Below are 24,683 nucleotides of genomic sequence, written 5' to 3' on the forward strand. Positions count from 1 at the left end.
ATTTGGAAAAACCTCGTTTCTTGGGTCTCCAAGTTTCACAACTTCGATCTAAGCTTGAGATCTTCAAAAACAAGTGAAAACTCATAAGAAAAACATGAAAACTCGAAGGGAGAAGCTCAAAACAGAGGAGGGGCGGTGGAGAACTCACCTTGGCCGAAAACAGGAGGAAAAGCTTGCCCGTTTCGGCCATGGGGTCCTTTTATAGGGCTGTCCTTACCACCTTTCGGCGGCCTAACGTGCCCCCACAACGCATGCAAGTTCGGCCGCCGAACCTGCCGAACCTTGACTTATTCAAACAAGACTTTCGGAGGCCAAAAGCGCTCCCAAAACCTCCTCATGTTCGGCGGCCGAACATGACTTTCGGCGGCCGAACCTGGCAAAGTCTCCAAAGCCCTCTTCACTCAAAACTTGAATTTATTTTTATTTAAAACCATAAAATACATCAAGACATTTAATGAAAACATGGTTTTACCCTTCAAGAGGTCTCCGACATCCGAGATTCCACCGGACGGTAGGAATTCCGATACCGGAGTCTAGCCGGGTATTACAAAAATAATAAAAGAATTATATGAATTTGTTATAGATAATAATTAAAGTAAATTATTAAATAAATTTTATTATATTTTTAAATGTAATACATTATAATTTTTTTTAATAATATTATTATAAATATTTCAATATTTTTTATAAAATCAAAAGGATTTTTTTTTCCTATGAAACAACTATAATTTTAATAGGTTATAATCACTTTTTTTTAAAATTTTGAATTATAATAAAAATAATTATAATAAACAAAAAAAAATTAAGAATTTAAATTTTATATACAATCTACAATTAATTTAATTAATAAAATTTAAATTAAATTCGTTAGAATTTTTTAAAAAAATTGAATTATTTATCTAGTAAAATTATTATTTTTATTAAATCTAATCCACATAGAATAATTAGAATTTTTTATTAAAAAAATTTCATTAGTAAAACTACAAAAATATTTATAATAATTATGTTAAATATTTTATTTCATTTTTTTAGCAAAAGTTAGTTTAAAATTAGAATAATTTTTAAAATTAAAATAACGTATTTCAGATATAAACTGTACAATTAATTTAATTAATGAAATTTAAATTAAATTAGTTTGAATTTTTAGAAAAATTTTTAATTATCTAGCAAATAAAATTATTATTTTTATTAAATCTAATCCATATAGAATAATTAAAATTATTTATTAAAATAATTTCATTAATAAAACTATAAAATTTCAATATTTAAATAACATGCTATAATAATTATGTTAAATATTTTATTTTTTTAGTATTTAGATAATATTAAGTTTAAAACTGTATCTTTCGCATATCATTTTAAACTCATTTTGATGATTAGTACGTTTTTAAAAGTGTTATAAATAGGGATCAGTATTTTATGGATTCGATCTAAAATTAAATTAAATTAAATTAATTAAAATTAAAATTTTAGTATTTATATAAATTAAATTGATTTTGATAAGAAATTGAATCGAATTGAATTATTCTGATTTAATTCGATTCAATTCGGTTTGAAGTTTTAATAAATTTTTTATTTTTTAGCTTTTATTTTTAGTATTTTAAAATTTAATTAAAATATTTTAATTTTATAATATAATTTTTTTTATTATTGAAAATAATATTAATTTTTTTAATTTTTTCTGATAAAAAATTAAACCGAACTAAAATAATTAAAATTTTTAAAATTAAAAATTAAATCAAACCGAAATTTATAAAAACCTAATAAAAATTTTAAATTAACTCAATTCGACTAATTTTTTTATTTAAACTGAATAATGCTCGTACATATTATGAATGGCTTTTTTAAAATATGAAATATTCACTTTCTTTCCTTTTTAAATAATAGTATAAGATTCTCGTACTATAATTTTTTTTATAATTTACTTTTCGGTTTAAAAAATACTTGAATCTGAAAATCATTTAATGAGAAAATATTATTAAATTTTTAAAAAATTAATTAATTAATTTGTATTTTAAAATTATTTCATTAAAATATTACTGTATTTTATAAAACTAGAAATTAATTTTTTAAATAAATAAATTTTAGCTGTCTTGAACCTTGAACAAATTATGTTGTTTTAGTCGGTGTAATTTTCATTGTTCATTATTATTTAATTTTTATAATATATCCATAATGTGTTTTAAACAGTAATTAATATCCTTGGGTGATCTTCATCCGTCCGGCGTTTGTAGTCCAACGGTTAGGATAATTGCCTTCCAAGCAATAGACCCGGGTTCGACTCCCGGCAAACGCAAGTTTTCACGTTTCAACTATTTTCTCTTTACGTGCATTTACCACAGCAAGTGTTTTGCGAATTCAATTTTCATTTACCAATAATATAATTTTTTGTAATAATACAATTTTTCAAAAAAAAAAATGCTAGCATTATTTAAAGTTTCATTTTTTTTGAATATTTTTTAATACTTTTAACATACAGCCGCCCGGCGTTTGTAGTCCAACGGTTAGGATAATTGCCTTCCAAGCAATAGATCCGGGTTCGACTCCCGGCAAACGCAAATTTTCATGTTTTAACGATTTTGGTTTACGTGCATTTACCACAGACACGTGTTTTGCGAATTCAATTTTCATTTACTAATAATATAATTTTTTATAATAATACAATTTTTCAAAAAAAAATGCTAGCATTATTTAAAGTTTCATTCATTTTCCGAAAAATTAAACTATTTTAAGAATTTTTTTAAAAAAAATCTAATAAATATATTTTTAGCATATACCATTTATACCTTACATTTTTTTTTTCATAAAAATAATTTAATTTTTTATCGACTAATTACCTGACCTCCTCCCTCTATATATGTTATTGTGTTGACCTCCTCCCTCTATAGAATATAATATATGATATTTTTTTTATTTTATTTAAATTTTATTCATTTCAATTTATATGAAAGAAATACATTTGATATTTTTTTATAATATATTTATTATTCTTTATGATAAATATAAATATAGTTATTTTCAAAATAAAATTTAAATTAATGAACTATATATTTATTAATAAAAAAAACGTTATTACATGCTGAATTGTGGCTGTTTTGAAGGGATTGTTCATTGCTTGGAATCATGGGTTTCGAAGGATTATTGTTGACTGTGATAATTTACAAATTGTTAATATCGCAATGAAAGATGGCAATGTCGTGGTTCAGCTGTTTCACTTGGTCGGCTAATTAAACAATGACTATATAAGGCATGGGAAATGAGGTTTGAGCATGTGTACAGAGAAGCACATTCTTGTGCAAATTGGTTAACTGTGAACAGGGGCGGAGGGAAGGTACGGTAAGGGGGCACGTGCCGTATCGACGACCGAAAAATGCTTTGAAGGGGGATGAAGGTGTCGCAGCGGCGTAGCCGGTGCCCTATCAAAGAGAAGCTTTGGTTCCGCCACTGACTGTGAATGCGAAATTACGATTGGTTGTATGGCAATGGCTCGACTTGTCTCCACCTGGACGGCTGGACCTCAAGGTTTCCTCCAATGTGATGTGATACAGTTGGCTCAAGATTTCCACAGTGACTGGCTGAGTCTTTGTAACTTCTTTTTTTTTTTTTATCATTATTAAAAAAAATGGATAATATTGTAATTTATTCTTAATTTTTAAATTAAATTTATTTTTTTAATCATACAAAAATTTTATATTAAAATATCTAAATACCTGATTGTAGTATAATTCATGATATTATACAGAATTCAAAACAAATTTCATTGTAAAAAAACAAACAAAACCCATTCATTCATCCCAAAACATCGAACAAATAATTTTAAAAAATGATTTTTTGCGAATCGAAGAGTGTGAAATTTTTTATTTTTAATTATGGATTTGGTGAAAAATATTTAGGAGTTTGGGATTGATGTGAAAGGTGGCGGTGACTCGTTTGAGTAGCGCCAAACTGTGGCACCTATTAAATATGGGCCACACTATTTTTGCACTTTTTTGAGAGAAGAAATGAGATTGGAAAATATTGAGAGATTGAAGGAAGGAGTCTAATGAGAGATTGAGAGGAAGGGTGGGGAAGAGGGGTCGGGACCGTGGTCTTAAAGACCGGTCATCTTGACGCCAAAGGAGTAGGCCTGAATGGCGCTACCTTGTCATGGGACCCTTCATGATAGACCTAAAGCCTAACACCACTTAACTTATCTTTGTGGCAAAAAATTCTGCCATAAAAATATAAGTCTCTTCATAGCAATGACTCTCTGCCATGAAAAGCAACTGAAGCCACTGGCCTCGAACCTACTCTTCGTTGCATAAATTTTCTGTCATGAAAAGACCCTAGCGCCACTTAAAATGGCGCTAGGTCTTGAACATGTCTTCCGCTATAGACATGGTAAATATTTTTTTTATTTTTTAAATTTTATTTATATTATTTTAATATATATATATAATTAAATTTATATTATGTATCTATATAATCTTTTTAATATATATATATTTAAATTAAAATTAAATTTATAATATCTGATTTTTAATTTTTATGCTTTGTTTTTTATTATAATTAATTTAAATATATATTTTAATTTTTACCTGTTTTTTATTAACTAAAATAATTTATATATTATATTTTATATTTTTTAAATATCTAATTAAATTACAAATAAATACTAAACACAATTTCAATTAATAAAATTTTAAGAAAATATTAATATTTCTCGATTTCACGTAACATAATACATATTTTAAAATAAAAAAATAAAATATTAAAAATTGAAAATAATAACAATTAATTACATGCATTATAAATTAACTATATATTTTTTTCACATTTCTCGATTCTGCACCTTGACTTTATCGTTTAGTGAATTTAAATATTATTTCTCTTCTTTATTCTAAATAATCATACATATTCGCTTTACAATTTATACGTTCACCTTCTTATGATATCAATATGTCAGCAAGTATAGTTTTAAAATTATACAATAAACAATTCAATATTAAAATAAACTGTATACGCACGTCTTAATCTTTTATTATATCTTTTGTAGTATTCTTTTTGCCAAATAGAAAGACTGCAAATGCTTTGCAAGTGTATAATTCAATTTTTCATAAATACAAAAATAAAAATTTACTATATCAGAATAATTTCTTATTTTGGATTTTGCCCAAATAGTACATAAAATTTTAAAATAACACAACGGAACTGTTTTAATCAAAATATTTTTCAATCAAAATATCAACAATTTCTATGTCCCGCATGTTATAGTCAGAACAAATTATTTATTGCAAACAATAGTTGAGCCATACAATATGTTGGAAAAATTTACTCCAACAATCCATTCTTAATTTATATATTCCTTCCCACATTTTCTTTGCTCTATATTTAGCTACCTTATTTTATAAAATTTTTGAAACAATTTAAATATGTGTTATAAGCCTAAAAAAATTTGAGTTGGATTTTTTAAGGAGAAGGAAAAAGAGAGAAGAATATTAGATAAAAAGAAAAAGAGTGGGGGTTTAAATAGGAAAGTCTGACGTCTATTAAAAATGCACCAAGACCAAAGCCTAGCCCCTATTTAAGAGGGGCTAGGCCTCAACACTAAGAGGGACCAGACCTCAGATTGAAGCCTGGCGCCTTTTACGCCTAGTGCCCCTTAAAGAGACGCTAGGCCTTGGCGCCCTTTAAAGAGGTGCTAGGCTCTGGCGCCTGCTTAACAAGCGCTAAGCAGTCTTTTCGGCTGTCACCTGGTACCACAACCCCAAAACCTCCCCCCAAATATTTTTCCTCCAATCCCTAATTCACAAATAAAAAATCTTCCACCCTTAAATTGATAAAAAAATCCTCTAAAAAAAGTTTTCACAAGTATAACTAATGCACCAATAGCAATCCTGATGCATCGAAATTAAGAGGCAAAAAACACCGTCAAACTCTACAATAGCTAGAAAATAATTACACATTAATTATTCACCATCTAGTTATTACATATAAAAAAAATCGACTCCAAACCTATAAAGATAATTGCAAGAAATTACCAAATCAATGCTACAAACTAATGGACCAAAATCAATATCACTTGTAAATGGAAAAAACTATATTACAGTTCATTAGATCAAGAATCAACTTTTGATATTTTCAGTTTCATATATAATCATAAAACAGTTTTAACATAACCAATTGTGTTTTAATATCGAAAATCGACTTTATCAACACTAACAATCAAATACCAACATTCAACACTTGATTAAAATCAAAACAATAATAAAATTATAAAAAATAAAACAAAAAATAACATAATAAAAATTTAAATCACTGAATCTTGACTACTCAAAGATAAATAATTTCGATCACTCTCTTTTAATTTCTTTTCTTAGAATATGATGCATATATAATTTTATTTTTTTAATCATCAATCAAATATTAATTTTTTAAATTTAATTTAATTTTATTAATAATTTAACTTTATTATATAAACTCTAAAATATTAAACATAAATATAAATTTATACAAATTTATAATTTTTTTTATTTCAAAAAAAGAGAAGATATGTTGAGCTGCAAAGGAACAGTGTGTTCTTATCCAGCGGAGAAACAAATGACATGGGGTCCAATACCTGATGAGTGATGAGCATGTTTCTATAAGAAACTGACGTGTAAGCTTATCCGATTCATCGCACGCTGATTTTTATTTTTATCGTATCATCTCATCTGATTGCGACTGTCTGCGTGACCCTTCTGCTGCCATTTTCGATTTCCTAGTCCTTTTCTAACCCAAACCTTATCTACATCTTCACAACATTATTATTATTATTATTAGGCTAATTTATCATGAAATATTAAAAGTTTACGTGCTTTGCTAATTTTATTTAAACATTTTAATTTTAATAAAAATATAAGTATAACTGAAATAATAAAAAAAAATAAAAAAATTTATTTATTCTTTCTCTTCAATTATAACATTTTTAATTTTTTTTATTTGATATTCGAAATCACATATCTGAATTCACATTAAGTTAATTAAAAGAAAATATATTTTTATAAATTTTAAAAATATTTTATATTCATAATTTAAATTCACAAATTACTGAGTAAAGGATAATAAACCGTTCTATTTCATAAGATAAGTTTCAGAACCTTTAAGTCTCATTAGATGCTTTTAAAATATTTAACAAATGCTATTCAAGCAAAATTTATAATAAAAACTCAGTTATTTATTATATCCATTATATATAATAATTATTAAATATTATTTTTATATATTTTTTATTTTAAATAAACAAAGTCATATTTAAAATAAAAAACCCATTTCAAAAAAAATAAAATAAAAAACTTTATTTTTATTTGAATAAAGAGAAATAGAGAGAAGGGAGAAAAAAAAATTGATTTTCCTAAATTCTCTTTTTTAGACAACAACTAGAAGGGAGAATAGAAGATAATTGGGATAAAAGAGGATAAATTATATTTGTCAACTCCTTATATTTAGCCAAAATATTTTTCTTTAAATTATTGGAAAATAGGGAAAAATGAAAATAATTGCTTTAAAATGCTTAAATATTGTTATTTTTTTAGATAATATTTTTTATATTTGAGAATTTATAATAATATAAAAATTTTTATAAAAAAATCTAAATACTTAGTTTTTCAACCAATCGTGCATCGTGTCTATATAAAATTTTCCCTCTAATAATTTATGCAAATAAAAGAAAATAAATCATATTTTTATTCTCTTTATTTCCGCTCTTTAATTGTTTTACCCACTAGGTTAATAATCTGACTTCAAAAATAATTTACAGTTTGCTTGAAATTATATTTTTTTCAAAAAAAAAAAAAAATTTACAGTAAACGATATTAAGGAAAGCAAGTGCAGCACGTGGAAATCGCTGATTGCTCCGTTCGTCTTACTAGCTGAATCGAATGTCTTTTTTTTTTTTTTTCGGTTAAACGAAAACGCCCTTTAAATATCTGGTGTAGGATACCTTTTGTTATACAAAAAGAACGACATTCCTAATTTTGATTTTCGAAATATGTCCGAGTTACCCGAGTTGATCCCGGGTCTTCCAGAAGAAATAGCTCTCGAGTGCCTCACTCGACTACACTACTCCACTCATTCAGTCGCTGCGCGAGTTTGCCGGCGTTGGCGCCACCTTCTTCTAAGCAGAGGTTTTTACAACAACCGGAAGAAATCTGGCCACACCCATAAGGCTGCATGCTTAATCCAATCGCTTCCCGCTCAATTTGCTTCAAGTGAATCTAAAGCAACTGGGCCGCCAAAATATGGAGTTTCTATCGTTGATCCAGTTAATGGGACTTGGGAGCGAGTTGAACCAGTTCCTGATTACCCAGATGGTCTGCCTTTGTTCTGTCAGGTTACGAGCTCAGAAGGGAAGCTTGTACTCATGGGAGGATGGGATCCGGTTAATTATGAACCACTGATTCATGTTTTTGTATACGATTTTACAACTCGGAGATGGAGAAAATCCAAGGACATGCCGGAGACCCGATCTTTCTTTGCTTTAGGCGAGTTAAACGGCCAAGTTATAATCGCTGGAGGGCACGATGAGAACAAGAACGCGCTGAATTCAGCGTGGGTATATAACGTAACCTGCGACGAGTGGACTGAGTTACCACGGATGAGCCAGGAAAGAGACGAGTGCGAAGGCTTAGTAATCGGTGGTCAATTCTGGGTCGTGAGCGGATACAGAACAGAAAGTCAAGGACAATTTGAGGGAAGTGCTGAGTCGATCGAACTCGGAGCGAGTCAATGGAGGAAAATTGAAGATGCATGGAAGGAGAATAGGTGTCCCAAATCGTGCATCGGTGTAGATAAAGGTGGGAAGCTGGTGAACTGGATTGGGTGTGTGAGGGAGGTTAAGGCTGGAGTGTGTGTAGGCCATACAAGTGAATGGACAATGGTGTCCGGATCAGCTTACGAAGGAGGGGCTCAGGCGTTTTATATTATGGAAGGGCAAAATGGTAAATGGAAGAGGGTTGATGTGGCAGAGGGGTTCTCCGGGTTCGTGCAATCGGGGTGCTTTGTAGAGATCTGAAGAGCAAGAGCAGGCTTGAATTTGATTGCGTGTGTTGTTCTGGCTGGCGAAGCTTTATAATTGTGTAAATATTTGTGTATGCAAATGTAATTCTTCCTAATGTTCATAAGCTGCTGCGTGAACCGAATTGATCGATTATTCGGTCTGAGCAATGTGATTCAGTTCTTATTTTTTGTTATTTCAGATTTTGATTCAGTTTAATTTTTTTCAACAAAAAAGTGAAAAAAAAAATACTAGCTTTCCATCCAATTCTTCCATGCTGCTGGCCATATTTTTCCTTCACATTTCATATCCTAACATTAAGGACATTAAAACACACCTGCCTCACATTCCAACTAGGGGTGTAATCGAGCCGAGTCGATCCGAGTTTTGTAAAGCTCAAACTCGTTTATTAAAAAAGTTTGGAAGCTCGAGCTTGAGCTCGAGCTCGACTCGAGCTCTAATATTTGATTCGAGCTCGGCTCGAGAATTAAATATTATAATCGAGCTCGATTCGAGCTCGACTCGTGAAAGACTCGTTCGATTTAATAACGAGCCTAATTCGAGCTCGAGTTCGAAAAGCTCGATTAAAAAGCTCGTTAATAAAACTCGAGCTTGAACTCGGAAAGCTCGATTAAGAAACTCGTTAAAAAAGCTCGAGACCGAGCTCAAAATTAAAAAGTTTGGTTTGAGCTCAAGTTCAGGCTCGAGCTCGAATTAATAATTACACTTTAATCAGTTTTTAATCATCATTAATTTAAATAATATAAAAAAAAGAGTGTATATAAAAAAAATTACGTAACACAATTTATAACTAAAATAACACAAATAAATATAAATTCAACAACATAATAAAATTAGATTACACACAAAGTTTAATATCAAACGAATAAAGTTGATTCCAACTTCCAACAGTTAAACAAACTAATATAATTTAATTATCTTCATAATCATCTTCATGCTTGTTCAATTAGTTAACTTGAATTTCAACTTCAACATCCATATAACCTTAATTAATTATTATTAATATACTTTGATAATTATTATCATCTTTTATATTGTATGCTTAATTATATACAAAATTTTTTTTATAATTATACTTTAATTTTAAAATGCATATAATTTTTACAACTCAATTTATCATGTAGTACTATAATTTTAAAAAATACTTATTATAATAATTAATATTAATTATTTGTGATTATACATTAATTTTATGGAATCTTATTATAATAATTATATACAAAAGATTTTTATAATTTAATTTTAAAGAATATTAATTATAATAATTAATCTTAATTATTTGTAATTTTCAATACTATAATTTTCAAGTATTTATAATAGTTTAAATTTTATAACTTTATAGTTATTTTTATTTTTTTAATAATATATGAGCTTGTTCATAAATTTATTTAACGAATTGGTTCACCAATTTATTTAAACAATATTACTCACGAGCCTATTTAACGAGTATGCTCGTGAACCTTCTCAACGAGCCTGCTCGCGAGCCTTCACAACGAGCCAGCTCGCGAGCCTAAAAATGAGCCAGCTCGCGAGCCTTAATGAGCCGAATACTATGGAGCTCAAGTTCAGCTCGTTTAAGTGACGAGCCTCAAAATTGAGCTTGAGCTTGACTCGTTTAAAAAACGAGCCGAACTCGGTCGAGCTTTTATCGAGTCGAGTCTCGAGTAGCTCACGAATAGCTTGACTCATTTACAGCCCTAATTCCAACCTTCTTTCAACCAACGCAACCCATACCACATCATCTTCTTCTTCCTCTTCCTCTGCTAAGCTTCACTTCGCATCTCATGGTTCGCTATTCCAGGTAATAGAAGATGGAACAAAGCAAACTTTTTCACTTGCATACGCTCAACAATGGAATTGTCAATGGGTTTGGATATTTGGGTACTTGGATTTGAGTCTAGAGTCATGTCTTCTAGCATTTAGAAGTGGATGTTTATTTCGGATGAATTTATGTTAGGTTATATAATAATAAAAATAAGGGTAGGGTCATTGATGCGTCCTTCATGATTTTGAGAATGCTGATTTGCTTGGTTTAATTTTGGTCTAAAAAATGCTACCCTGTATTCGATTTTCAGGTTCTCAATTGGATTGATCCAATTTTTATCTATTAGATTCAACTTAATAAATCCTTGAACATTGATTTTTTTGTTCAAAGACAACCATAGTAAGACTAGAAGAAATTACGAGACTTTCCCGTCAAACACATTCATTCTTATAATCCAAGTTTTACTCCTGGGAAAAACTAAACCGTCAACCCTCTAAACTACTACTCAAATCCTCATTGATTTCATCCAAAGATAGTATTTTTCTTTCAACCTATTTGCAAATTCTATTCCATACATCTACACCCTTCTTTAGGAAGATCACACTTTACATGATCCATAATATAAAATTGATATTTCATTAATAAAATACTAACACAATCACATCAAAAACTTCAATTTGAGCAATTCCAAAGTTCAAGGAATTTTTTCCACTTCCAAAGAAAAAACCAGCCATACACTCACAAAAGAACATTTTGAAATTTCGACCAGCTTCTACATCACAGAAAAAAGCAAGTTTAACTTTGGAATGATTCTACACAAGCATACTAAAGCAAAATTAATACCACCTACTAACCAAGTTCAAGAAATTCCCAACAAAAATTCAAAATGCCAAAGCATGTTCAACCCTAGTATTCTACAACCATTTGCACACATCATCCAATTCCTTGCATGCCAAAGGCAATGGAGAGTTAATTTATGTCAAAACAACAATCAAGAACATTATAATCACGTCAAGTTAATAGTCAAATCTGCAGTCAACATTATTTCTGCTAAGTTGCATTATCTAGAAATTTGCTACCAGCTCATGAAAGTACATCCAACTCCTACCAGATAAGGATGTCTACTTGTGATGCTCATCAACTCGCAATAATCCATTATCTTGAGTACTCTAGGCTCTGGCTCCTGCTCCTACTTGGACTCCTGCTATTGTTCCTTGGCTCATAAGGGGACCTAGAGTAAGATCGCTCCCTGTACCTTCTGTCCCTAGGAGAAATGGACCTATTTACAATGAAAAAATGCTCAACATTTTTATAGTCTGAACCTTACATCTATTATATTTTGGTTCCAATTGGAACTCTAAAAGATGAAATGGGCAGCATACCTTGAATAATGCCTTAGCCTAGGAGAACGGGAGTGATACACTGGGCTTTGAGAATAACTTCGCCCATAACGTGGTGATCGTGAATAACGGAGTGGAGACCGCCTGCGGTCATATGACCGATCCCTGACAAAAGATTGTACATGTCATTGATGCCAATCACAGATTTCAAGATCATGAAACAAGTTACCATATATAGAGATTTCCAATATCCATTGTAGTGCAAGACTAACTCCAACAAGAGTAAAAAATGAGGTCTTCTTAACACACAAACCTATACACATTTACTGCAACAAAAAGGATGCATAAAAAAAGCCTATAATTCCATTCCAATTTCACACATCATATTGGGCATTCTAAGTAAAGAGCAACAATTTTCACCCACAGCCAACAAAACCAAATAACCAGTATTACCTTACACGTTCCCTTGCCCTCATTTCTGATGGCTTCTTCCTATTTTCCTCGGCAAAGACAACAGTCAGCTCCCGGCCAAGAAGAATTTCCCCATCCATATGATGCTTAGCATCTGCAGCATCAGCTGGATCTACATATTGGACAAATCCAAATCCTCGAGGTTCCCTGAGACATCCATACATCAAGAGACACAAAAATAATACAAATAAATAATAGAAAACACATCAACAAGGCTTCTTTACATACTGACTGTCAGAAATGATAAATATCATTGTGACTCCAGTGTAAAAAGACAATCACGATAACACTAGCCAACACCTTTTGCCATTAAAATAAAAATAATAATGGCCGCTAACCTTGATGGAGCCAATATTTTAATTGAGTTTGATATTCTTCAACACTTGAACTTCTCCAGAATGTATTCAAATCCAACTTCCCTTCAATCTTGATGTTCATTAAGATCATCTTGAACAGTACTCTTATTACTTGATTGATGTCTTCAAGTACTCTTTATTACTTCATTTGTGTCTTCCAAAACTTTCAATAAAAACAACCAAATACCCATAAACATTCCCACAAACCAGTCGTAGATAATAAGAAACAACCCCATCAACCAAATGGTTTTGAGAGCCATGATACAAGTTGACAAAACAAGTGCACTAAATTGAAAATATCTAATAAGCAAACTACCTAAAGCACATAAAAAGTTTAAGCTCTTACCCAGTATAATAATCCCGAGGCAAGTATATATCCTTGAGAGGACCAAACTGACCAAATGGTCCACGTAGATCTTCTGGCCTGCACAAAAGCATTATCAAGGTGGGCTGAAAAAGTCATTCCCAGTATATATTAACCTTTAGCCTAGAGAAGGAAACAAGTATATAATGAAATAAAAGCATTGAAAGCAGAAATCAGAGCTAGGCTTTGTGCTGTGGATGTAGACTCCTCCTTTAAATAAAAAAGTAAGGTCCTGCTCACAAACAGCAACACAATTACCCTACATCACACACAGCTGTCACTAATATTTTGGTTTCCACTTTACAGGTTTTCAGTCTGGAGAGGAATCAAATGATAGATAATAGAAATTCAGCCAGCAGGAGAACAATGAGATCAAACCTGCAATCATGACGAAGGTTGCGAACCAGAAGACTAGTAGGAAGATCCCTTGCACGGCCTCCATAGTGGCCCCTAGGACTAGGGCTACGGCGTCTCCTTCCATAACCCCTTGGAGGTGAAGGACTATAACTGTAACTTCTACCCCTCATTATTATCCAACGTTTACAGCCAGCAAGTGAAATGATAGATGATCACTGAAATCTGAAGATTTGAGATGCCTCAACTGTAAAAAAAAATGTTTATGGTGATCCTTTACTGTCTTTTTAAACGCAATCTACATGGAATGGAAAGCCTTATATGGACTAACGAAGGATTTCTTTGGGGAAAAAGTAGGAGGGACAATTAACACTAGATATGCACCAGAAGTAAATTACCCAAAATTTTATCTGCACTTTACTTGTGTTTGGATGGAGAAAAAGGAGGTCGTACTAATGCATGGTAAGGTATCAAAGCCTCAACAATCAACAAATTTAGTATGTTGAATACCTCCCTTACAAAATCCTCTTCCCAAACAAAACCAGTTCTTCTAAAAACCCATACCTAAATTCCAAAAACTACCTATCAAGCATAGTGTAAAAATGTTGTTTGATTTGTTTAAGCTAAAGAAGCAATTCATAAGCAAATGAGAACGCTTTATGTAAAAGGCTATGCACAAATCCTCTTTCCATCAAGAATTTCAACAGTCTGCCCACCCAAGAGAAGTAGAAGAAGAATATTCTGCTGAGGCACGATTAGCCATAAAATATATTGCTTTTCCTTTTAATCTCAGAACAAGGATCTTGATTAGCCCCAGAAAATATAAATATGCAAAAACAATCTCACATGTTAAATACCCAGAAGCAAAATTTGAAATTACAAAAACTAACAAAAAATTTCCCTCGTTTTCCTACTTTCGAAATCGAAGATGCAATGGAATTAACACGAAAGCATCAAATAAAAAGACGACTAACAAACCCTAGACGGGGAACAAAAGAAATCAAACTTGAGGACCACAAAGATAATCCAATATCACAATAATCATAAACAAATCAACAAATTTCAACTATTTTTACATCCAAATACAGAAACTTACAACGTCTGATTTTGGCGATAGACAGAGAAAGGACAGGTGAAAAGCAAGTATCAGGGTTCGTCCCTTCTTCCCTCTACGGTGATAATAAAAGCATTTCAAGTTCCAGAAGCTTCGTATTGTAGAGGATGTCACGATTCATGAGATTTCTTAAAATCTACCCGTTCGATCTAAAGTCTGACAGAGCCGACGGTCTTGATTCCTTGATTGTTATCCGACTTTTTGATCTGTCCTCCTGGTTCATGGGACTATTTTAAACAAGGCCTGAGGTCCAGACCAATTCAACCAATTAAAATGGATCCGGTAAGCCCATTTAGAACGAACCTGACCCGGTTCGCGCGTCTAGGGCTATAGTAGCTTCTCTCTTCCTTTCTCTAAAACCCTTCAAAACCCTCTCTGCGACATAAGACGCGAGCAGAGCCAGCTTCCTGTTGATATTAACCTGAAAAGGTAACGTCGAGCTTTGCTAGGGTTTCGAGTTCCTTAATCTAACAGAAATGACAGCTCCTTCGTCTAAGAAGAAATCTCAGGATAGAAAGAGGGAAGGCCGCCCAAAATTTAATAAGGATTCGAAGAGGTCTTTCAAATCTAAGAAGAAGGACTCGAGCGACATTGTTCCATCTGAAGCCTTGGCCTTACAGCTGGAAGATGATGTACCTGACTTTCCTAGAGGTTCCTGGACTTTAATGTCCTAATTTTCTGATAGTTTACCGAGAAAACTGAGCAAATATGAGAATAAGAAACTGAATTTGATAATATTTTCATTTTTTCTCAAGTTTAATTTGTGTGGTGAATTCACCAGTATGGGCGCATCACAGTTAACTTTTGCTGTTCTTGAGGGGGAAAGGGTGATATTGACTTTAAAGTAGATATCTTTATTTTTTAAAATAATGAAATTCGAATTTAGTTCAATTGAATCAAATGGTTATGTTGCACATATTGGGTGGATGCTGAAGAGGCTGATAATTTGTAACATAATTTTCTTTCAAAGAGCCGAACACCCCCTAAGCATTTTTTGTTTTACTGATTGCTAAATGTATTCAGGTGGAGGAAGTTCACTGAGTCAAAGAGAACGTGAGGAAATCCGTGCAGAAGTTGATGCAGAATTTGAGGCTGAGGAGAGGGTTTTGAAGAGGAAGAAGGGGAAGAAATTGCAAAACAGGAGTCTTTCTGAATCTGATGATTTAGGTTCGCTTTTTGGTGATGGCTTAACCGGCAAATTACCTCGTTTTGCGAATAAGATCACCTTGAAGGTACAGGAGCTAATTTAATCCCTGTTTCCTATCTCTATCTAGTTGAGGGATTTGTTTTGTCATCTTCTTTGGCACTTGTAATGTTGGAAGTGTATTTGTCAACTCATATACTGGAACTGGAGGGTTGTCGTCTACTTTTCTGCGTAATTCTTCTGGTATGCGAAACTTGAAGTTAGGTTAGAATCAACTTGGGGAAACAGGCCGTATATGAATTCAATTGTGAAAGGGATAGTGCAATTTGGGGGGTTTGTTAATTGCTTTATTTTTTAACCAATATATTCATAGGTTTGAGTTCCATGTACATTGATGATTAGTGCAAAATGTATATCTCTTCATGCTGCTTTCTTGTGTCACAAGTTTATAATGGTGATGGGATATGGGGGAATCGGGGTTAATAAGAAGTTAGAACAATGGAGCACCACCTTAGATTTTCTGGGATCAAGTCAAGTAGAACTAAATTAGTGCAGCAGGGTTGATCTGGAGAGAGTGCAAAGTTTTTCAAGGTGCATCTTTTTGATACTTAGATTTTGTTATACAAGAAGGATAATGCTAGGCAGGACGATGAGCATATGATCTCATTGATTTCTGCTAATATCATGTTATGCTTAAGTTTTGTTATACAGAAGGATGATGCTAGGCAGGATATTGATTATATGAACTCATTGATTGCTGCTAATATCATGTTCTCAGTGTTCTCCTTTTTACCATGTTTCTAGATGATGTTTTATAGTTGCCAGCAAGGGTAGTTTGTCATTATATCATCTCTACAGGCAATTTTTTTTCCTGTGAACATTTTAATTTATTTCTGTGGGGGTCTTTTCTTTTCCCCTTAAGGTGGCTTATCACCACAAGGTCTCTTGGCTTAGGACTGTGTTTCAATTTATTTCAGTTCAATACATCAAAATCTTAGTTGTCAAATTGAAATTCTAATCAAGAATCAAAATCATCATTTTGTGAATGGAGGATTAAGATTTAATTAAAAATATGTTTTATAATAGAACTTATATTGTTTTATAATTTTATATTATGAATTAGGAACCCTTGAACTGTACACAATGATCATCATTATGTATGTGTTGAAAATCTTATTTAATTTTGATCAAACAATTAAATAAAAAAAAGTTTGGCAAGTTTGAATTGTACACAATGATTATCATTATATATATGTTGAATCTCTTATTTAATTTTAATCAAACAATTAAATAATAAAAGGATACCAAGTTATATTGAAAGATTCAAATATATTAATAAAAAATGTCAAAACTTGATAAATGTAATTGGAGAAGTAAATGAACTAAATGGGGGAAAAGGAAGAGGGAGAGAAAGGGAATGGGTGATGGAAGAAAAATAACTAAGAAAAGGTTTTATGTGCACTTCTCATAGCAAAAATGAATGAAATATTACACTAACAACTTTTTAGAATATAATTCCTTAAATCAAGTGAAGACTTGGTCGATTTGTATTGATTTGCTTGATTCACTATCAATTCTTTCAACTGAGTAGCAATTCAGGGACATTTGCGATTTGCCCATACATTCAGATTGATGGGATATGGAATCGAATTGAGAATTGTAAGATTTAAATACATTTAAAATTCATCCTATAGATTTGAGGAATCATAAGATTCTATCAAAAATGATCAAAATCATAAGAGCTGTGTTTTATATTGAATTTGTATGTCTTTTGCTTCACTAACTTTTTGTTTATGAGACTTTTTCTCATCATTTCAATAGTTCTATCACAACATAGCTAAAAGTTTGATTAAAGCTTCCTTCTAATATATGCGCAGAATATTTCTCCTGGAATGAAGCTTTGGGGAGTCGTTGCTGAAGTAAATGAGAAGGACCTTGTGATTAGTCTACCTTGGGGCTTACGTGGTTTAGTACGGTCTAGTGATGCAATTGATCCTCTTTTGGGTGATGGAAATGAGGTAATAGATATATACATCACTATTGTTTCTATTTTTTTTTTTTAAATTCTGATCCATACAATTTTAGTATTTTGTTCAATAATTTGTTCATCATCTTTGCTCTTTTCATCCATTCAGGATATTGAAGGCAACCTTCCAAGCGTATTCCATGTTGGACAGTTGGTTTCATGCATTGTGTTGCAATTGGATGATGATAGGAAGGATAATGGGAAAAGAAAAATCTGGCTTTCGTTGCGCCTGTCATTGTTGCACAAAGGCTTCTCATTAGATTCCATTCAGGAAGGGATGGTATGAAAATTAAAATGGCAAAATACGTGATATACTATGGCAGTTATTTTATTCTCTTTGTCTTGTTGGATGATGAATACTATAGTTGAGTTGCTGTGTGAGGCATGTCAACTTATGGCTGAACTAGGGTTCATGTTGAACACTTGTTGTTTATCAACTTACATATATTTATATCAGTTGGTAATCTAGTTCTTTGGTGGTTTATTTTATGATGGCACTGATACAGTCGATAATAGATGGATGCTTATATTTGTTGTTTGATGTTTAGTGAATTACATAAAAAGGTCCATTCTTGTATTTGAACAATAATTTCCCTTTTGCAACTAGTCCAAACTGGTCAAAGGGATTGCAATATCATGGGTTCTAACCTATCTAGGTTAAGCTGTTGCGGTAGATACCATAGACTGCTTGTCTACAGATTTCTTTCTGGTTAGAACAATGCTTACAAGTATGCAGAATCTACATTTATATGTGCGCAAACCAGCTTGCATGAAGATTTTGTTGTCATCCTGCCTTTTGTTACAGTTTATGATGACTAATAACTTACCATGTGCTTTGTAGTATTAGGACCTGAGAATGCATAGATTGCTGTGAGCCACATATACGGTGTTATATCCATCACAGTGATATCTTTAGCAGCCAGCAAAACTAATTAACCGAGTAGAACTTGTTCAGCAGCCTCTCAGACTTGGATGAAAGGATCTGACCCAAAACCAATCTTTATTGGCATCATTATCCATCAAGGATTAATATCTTCTTCAATCAATGCAAAACTAGTTAAGCATTAGGGTATTGATGATGTTTATTTCTGCTGTCAAGTCACATTTATATGGACCCGAATTAACTATTGATGTCAGCCAAGTAAATGGCAATTATGAGTTTATATATAGAGAGAGACTTGTGACCTAAGTTTTCCCATGAGGCCAGAAATCTAGCAAAACATGTTGCTTATTGTTTAAACTTCGATGTGGTGAATGTAGTGAACCAAGTTATTTTATCTTTTTAATATAACATTGAACTAAAATAATGCAATAAAAATCATTATTAAATTATAATAAATTTGTGAGTGCAGAAGGTTGTGCCAACTAACTCCAGTTATCACAAAATTGGCCACATGCACTGGGCCTATTCTCTCTCTCTCTCTCTCTCTCTCTCTCTCTCTTTTCTCTTCCTTTGCAAAGGTTTAAAAAACATTTAGAAGAAATAGTCTCCTATTTAATCCTGTTGTGGCAACTTTGTGGCATTGAGAGACAGTACTAACATGGCTAACCATCTATTTTATTTAGAAGCTTTTGGGAATAGATTTGTTGTCTATGCACAGAAATATACACTATAAAGTATAATGTGTCTTTTCTTTTTTTGTATAGGCTTTTTATAGTTCTCTAACTGTGCCTAACCACTCTTTATTGCTACAGGTCCTCACTGCTTATGTTAAGAGCATAGAAGATCATGGCTACATTCTTCATTTTGGCTTGCTTTCTTTTATGGGGTTTTTGCCAAAGAATAGCCAAGCTGGTAAATAGCAGTCTTTCCTTTATGGTCATATTTGTGTAAATTTTTATTAATACCTATCTATGTATTTTATTAATACCTTTCTATGTAGATGGATTACAGCTCATTAGCTTTTGGTTTCTCTCTGCTCTCCTACTACAGTATTTAAAAGGTGTAGGGAAGGAATCAAAGAACTGAGTGAATTTATGAAGGATGCGAACTTTCACTATCCATTTGTTTGCATAGATGGTTTAGTAATCTGAAAGTTCTGTTTTAGTGGGACTCTGTAATTCTGTATTGCAAACGGCAGATTGTGTTTTGGTCTTGTAGCCAGTTTCTTTTTTTCTTTTATCTTTCTTTTATATTTAATGTTATTGGTGCTCTTTTGTTAGATTTTAGTGTTATGATTTTTTTTGAATTAAGGAGCATATTATTTTATGCCAATATTGCAGGACATGAGCATTATCTCTTGTTTTTCCATTTGTGCATCAGACACTTGGATATCGCTGTCATGCTTTCTGACTTATCTAACTCATTTAGTGTCTTCGTGGTTGTAGAAAGCAGGCATGCTGAAGTGAAAGCTGGGCAATTGCTGCAAGGAATTGTTAGAAACATTGATAAAACTCGTAAAGTTGTGTACCTAAGTTCTGAATCAGATGCAGTGTCTAAATGTGTGGTATGCTTCTCTCTCTATTTCTCTCTCCCCCGCTTGGATATCCCTGCTGTGCTAATGTTTATTTGTAAAATTTTTATGCAGATGAAGGATCTTAAGGGAATTTCAATTGATCTTCTTGTTCCAGGCATGATGGTTAATGCCCGAGTACAATCAACCCTAGAAAACGGGATTATGTTATCTTTCCTTACATATTTTACTGGAACTGTAAGCTTTTGGTTATCTTGTCATGGCAGCTAAGCCTAAAAGATTATAGAATCTAGATGCGGTCATGCTTGCTTGGCCTTTGATTTTGATTGTTCCTGTACATCTTTGCAAATACGGTGTTCTTTTTTTTTTTCTTGTTAGGCAAAGGTATCCCTAACAGGCAGTTACAGACTAGAGAGAAGAAAAAAGAATAGAAAATAGGGAGCAGAAAAGAGAGAGAAATATAGTAGGAAAGATAGAAGATTCTCTTAGATTCTTTGATATTGATTGCAAGTGATCAATACAGGTACCTGTAGCAGTATTTATGCAGCCTTCAACTGATTTCAGTTGGAATATACATATTCCTGCCAATCCTCCTCTAACAGAATCCCTAATCTATCTCTTAACTGTCTTCCATTTAACAGCTTTTTGCTTTGTTCTTTTAACTACTCTTCACTAATTTATATACCTATGACCTAATCTTTTTGTATGTAACGATGTCCCTCTGATGAGAATTTTCTTGTACACAAGAACATCTAAAATCTGGACTGCAAAACCTTTGCTAGATACACAGAAATCTTTTCAGCCAATTTCAACGGCCGAAATAAAATCTTCACTTGCCCCATAGATATCATTTGCTGCATGAATTCACTTTATCCTCCCCATGAATTATAAAATCACCTTGACAGAGCGCACCATCTTTCCATTGCAGCTGAAAATGTGAACTCTTAATTAACAAAAAGTAACCTTTCTTCCATTTTCTTTCCAACTGTCCCGTGCTTGTTCCTTCAATTTCACAATAATATTTGATGTCTTACTTTTTTTTTCTTCTCCAAATTTTTTGTTGTTTTTCCTTCAAGCTCACAATGCTATTTGATGTCCAGCACCAAAAATGATTTTCCATTACATGAAAGAGATCTTATGTGATCATTGGTATCTTCGCAGCAGTCTTGGGCCTGTAAATAACAACTTCTTCCACTTTTTCCCAGTCAAAAACATAGTTACCAGATTCTCTCAATCCCCTTGGGAACTGTGTTCTGGATACTGCATACCAAAACCCATCCTTTTGTGTCCCATATCATTGGGAGATGCAATCTGAGTCACCAAATAGAGGTTCCAACAAGAAGTGAAAAGATGGAAGGAAGGAAGAAAAGAAAAAAAAACAAGTATGCATGTGTGCAATAGCATGCGGGCACAAAGAGAGGAGGCGGAAGAAGAAAGGCAACACTTTAAGTGAGGTGGTAGATTTAAATGTTAGTGGAATAGGTAGCAGTGTTAAATTGGATGTGTACATGATTATTTTATAAGTTAAAATTTAATTTTTTTAGAAAATATAAATATTTTCAGCTATTAGTCATATATTTCATTTTTTAAACATTATATTATACATAATTTATATGCCTTAAAGTAAATTGGCGTACCAACTAATTAGCGTACTTATTAAGCTTACCCCTTGCATATCCTATATTTCATTAATTGGCATACCACCTACCACGTACTGGTACCATGACTCATGTGTACCACAATCCAGGTAACTATGGTAAAAAAAATTGTCCTTGAGCAAGGGGCAGATTCTGCTATTGCTTACCCTATTGCAGATTCTGATTGCACAATATCACCATCTTCATAACTTCCCTGCTCATATGAATTTCTGAAGTTTTAAAGTTGGAACTGGTGATTCTCAATCTTCAGCAAGACTAGATATAACCTTAAGGTTGGAACATTCTTGATGACTTGTCATTTTTCAGTCATTCATGAAGTCCCATTATCTGATTCTAGCCCTTGTTTTCCATTCTTGATATCAAGAATTTGCTGTGTACAGTTTGAGTAGCCAATGTAGGCCCACCATTATCTTGAAGTGCATATCTAAACTCAGATTCTTCAATAGGCTCCAGGAATTTTCCAGATTCTGATTCAACTTCTCTCAGCTCTTTCATTATTAATGATTGCAAATTTGCAACCTTTCCATTTTCACTTGTAATTATTTTTCCATATCTTTTAGTTTCTGGTCCGCTATTTTCTGGCAGCTCATTTCGTGTTTGAATGCATCTCTCAATACCTTCAAGCAGACCTAGAAGGATCTTTTGTTGTGAAGGTTGTATTCCCATGGTCCTGGTGGCTACAAAGCACTTACAGTAGATGAACAATAAAGAAAAGACTGAGAAGCAGTAAGAGATGGAACCAAATTTCTGTTATTGCTTTAGAATTCAGGGCATTGTTAGGGATCAATCCCTAATAAGGAGGGAACTGGAGGGGAATTGCACAGAAGAAAGGAGGAGAAATTCAAGAAAGAAAGAAAGAAAGAAGAAATTCAGATAATAAGGATTTATTCTGTAGGTATTGGACTGTTCATGTTGGCCATATTTACAGAGAGGGTAATGTTTGTGAAGAAGATTGGATGCTTGCTTGGGGAGTTCCCTATTGGAGTTAACTCCTTTGAAGAGTGTCTCCAAGGTCTTAGTGCTTCCCTGAAATGTGACGTTAGTGGTGTGTCTTATGCATGTTTGTGTATGCTATAGTTGCTGTTTTGTTTTCCTTGTATCCAAAAGAGTAAAACAGATGAAGGAAAAAGATAGAACTGAAGACGAACAAAAGAATTGAACGAAGAGTAGAAGAAGAACCTGGAATTTTGGGAAGCCTTGCTCCTTGCTCTGATACCAATTGTTAGGGAAGGCTGGAAAGTTTCCATAACAGGCAGTCTTAGACTTTAGAGAAGAAAAGGAATAGAAATAGAGAGATAGGAAGAAATAGAGAGTAGAATTAGAGAGAAATGGAGTAGGAAAGATGGAAGATTCTATTAGATCTTGATTACAGGTGATCAATACAGGTTCCAGTAGCAGTAGTCATAGAGCCTTTAACTGATTTCAGTTGGAATATTAGTGTTCCTGCCAATCCTTCTTCCTCTCTAAAAACAGACTCTCTCAGTCTCTTACCTATAACTGCCTCGAACTAGCCCTCTTTCATTAATAGTTGTTCCCTCTTTTCTTTTTAACTAGATTTTCACTTATTTCTATTCCTGATTCCTAATCCTTCTACATGTAACACTGGTTTCCAGGTTGATGTGCTTCATTTGCAAAATGCTTTTCCTACTTCAAACTGGAAAGATGATTACAACAACAATAAGAAGGTGTGTTCTCAAATTTTCTCCTTTAACTGGTGTTGGAATGTTTACTGTTGAATCTCACAGTATCAATATTTTTCTCCATGTTTTGCATTAATTGAAATATAGCCAGAGATGAATCATTACATATTCCAACTATTTTGGAATTTCTTTCCTTTTTCTGTAGTATTTTCTTTCCCACAAGCATTATCTGCCCATTGTGGGATTATGCTGTATTCTTTATTGTTAGTTTCTCATTTGTGCTAGACATTGTTTTAAATGTTCAATTTTAGCTGTTATATGAGCAGCAATATTAATATTACTTGTTTCATTCTGTTTGATTTAACTATTATTTTTGTTTAGGTCAATGCTAGGATATTATTTATTGATCCCTCAACTAGAGCAGTTGGCTTGACGCTGAATCAACATCATGTTCGCAATAGTACTCCTCCAATGGTAAGGACACTAGAATTTTATGGTAACTTTATGCTTCTGAAATTGAGCTTTTGCAATTAGATAATTTTTCTTTATGTTATTGTAGAATGGTGCACTATAAGGTGGGGCTCTGAACTTTTTTTTTTTTTCCTGGAGCTAAGGGTAAATTGGATTGTCTATAACTAGGAATTAACTTTAGCTGCACCAACTCGAATGCAATAGAGCTTTGGCATGGATCATTTTTTGGCTTGGCTGTGTTGGCTTTCACTTAATTATTTTTTATAGGGTCTTGCGATTCTTTTGTTTGTTGCATTTTGTCCAAGTTTAAAATCCTATGCATTTAGGAAAGTTAAAAATTGCTTCTTGAAAACTGGGCATGTGAGATTCTCTGTTTATACCTAGTAATTTTATTTGGGAGTGAAGGTTTTTCTTGTTGTTACTGGAACTTTGGTCGAGAAATATGCACCTTTTTTGCTCAGTTGTCTCCCCCAACATATTCTAATGCTCACACATTTAATAAGTTGTCCCAGGCTTTTCTTGTTAGTTTTTA

General features: G+C 32.5%; 3 protein-coding genes and 2 non-coding genes across 9 annotated transcripts in view; 4 read left to right on the forward strand and 1 right to left on the reverse strand.

The window, feature by feature from the left end:
- The first annotated feature begins 2,224 nt into the window (after positions 1–2,224).
- On the forward strand, positions 2,225–2,296 carry TRNAG-UCC. Its single transcript has one exon. It is a non-coding gene; the product is annotated as a tRNA-Gly (tRNA).
- A 190-nt stretch (positions 2,297–2,486) lies between these two features.
- On the forward strand, positions 2,487–2,558 carry TRNAG-UCC. The gene has a single exon. It is a non-coding gene; the product is annotated as a tRNA-Gly (tRNA).
- Positions 2,559–7,951: 5,393 nt separating this feature from the next.
- LOC110621896 (F-box/kelch-repeat protein At1g15670) lies at positions 7,952–9,209 on the forward strand. Its single transcript, XM_021766179.2, has one exon. It carries the CDS (start codon positions 8,009–8,011, stop codon positions 9,029–9,031), a length of 1,023 nt encoding a protein of 340 aa, XP_021621871.1. The 5' UTR covers positions 7,952–8,008; the 3' UTR covers positions 9,032–9,209.
- A 2,529-nt stretch (positions 9,210–11,738) lies between these two features.
- LOC110622935 (serine/arginine-rich SC35-like splicing factor SCL33) lies at positions 11,739–14,932 on the reverse strand. 3 transcript variants are annotated; one of them, XM_043959887.1, is made up of 6 exons: positions 14,781–14,932; positions 13,709–13,931; positions 13,313–13,390; positions 12,593–12,757; positions 12,182–12,304; positions 11,739–12,057 (listed from the first exon to the last, which is right to left on the reverse strand). In XM_043959887.1, exons 2-6 carry the CDS (start codon positions 13,855–13,857, stop codon positions 11,955–11,957), a joined length of 618 nt encoding a protein of 205 aa, XP_043815822.1. In that variant the 5' UTR covers positions 13,858–13,931; positions 14,781–14,932; the 3' UTR covers positions 11,739–11,954. The 3 variants fall into 3 exon arrangements, with proteins under 3 accessions (XP_043815822.1, XP_021623379.1, XP_043815821.1); XM_021767687.2 differs by having other exon boundaries at positions 11,739–12,078; XM_043959886.1 differs by lacking the exon at positions 14,781–14,932 and adding an exon at positions 14,083–14,746 and having other exon boundaries at positions 11,739–12,078.
- Positions 14,933–15,143: 211 nt separating this feature from the next.
- LOC110622934 (rRNA biogenesis protein RRP5) overlaps positions 15,144–24,683 on the forward strand; it is a 28,033-nt gene continuing 18,493 nt past the window's right edge. Inside the window, exons 1-9 of one of the 3 annotated variants that reach the window (XM_043959885.1) lie at positions 15,144–15,449; positions 15,822–16,030; positions 17,820–17,960; positions 18,078–18,248; positions 19,664–19,763; positions 20,297–20,415; positions 20,497–20,619; positions 23,654–23,725; positions 24,062–24,154. In XM_043959885.1, coding sequence (XP_043815820.1) covers positions 15,275–15,449; positions 15,822–16,030; positions 17,820–17,960; positions 18,078–18,248; positions 19,664–19,763; positions 20,297–20,415; positions 20,497–20,619; positions 23,654–23,725; positions 24,062–24,154 — 1,203 coding nt within the window. In that variant the 5' untranslated portion in view covers positions 15,144–15,274. The remainder of the gene's footprint in view (positions 15,450–15,821; positions 16,031–17,819; positions 17,961–18,077; positions 18,249–19,663; positions 19,764–20,296; positions 20,416–20,496; positions 20,620–23,653; positions 23,726–24,061; positions 24,155–24,683) is intronic. The other 2 variants (XM_021767685.2, XM_021767686.2) reach the window with 2 other exon arrangements.

The sequence above is a fragment of the Manihot esculenta genome, chromosome 9 (genome assembly GCF_001659605.2).
Source record: "Manihot esculenta cultivar AM560-2 chromosome 9, M.esculenta_v8, whole genome shotgun sequence".
NCBI lineage: Eukaryota > Viridiplantae > Streptophyta > Magnoliopsida > Malpighiales > Euphorbiaceae > Manihot > Manihot esculenta.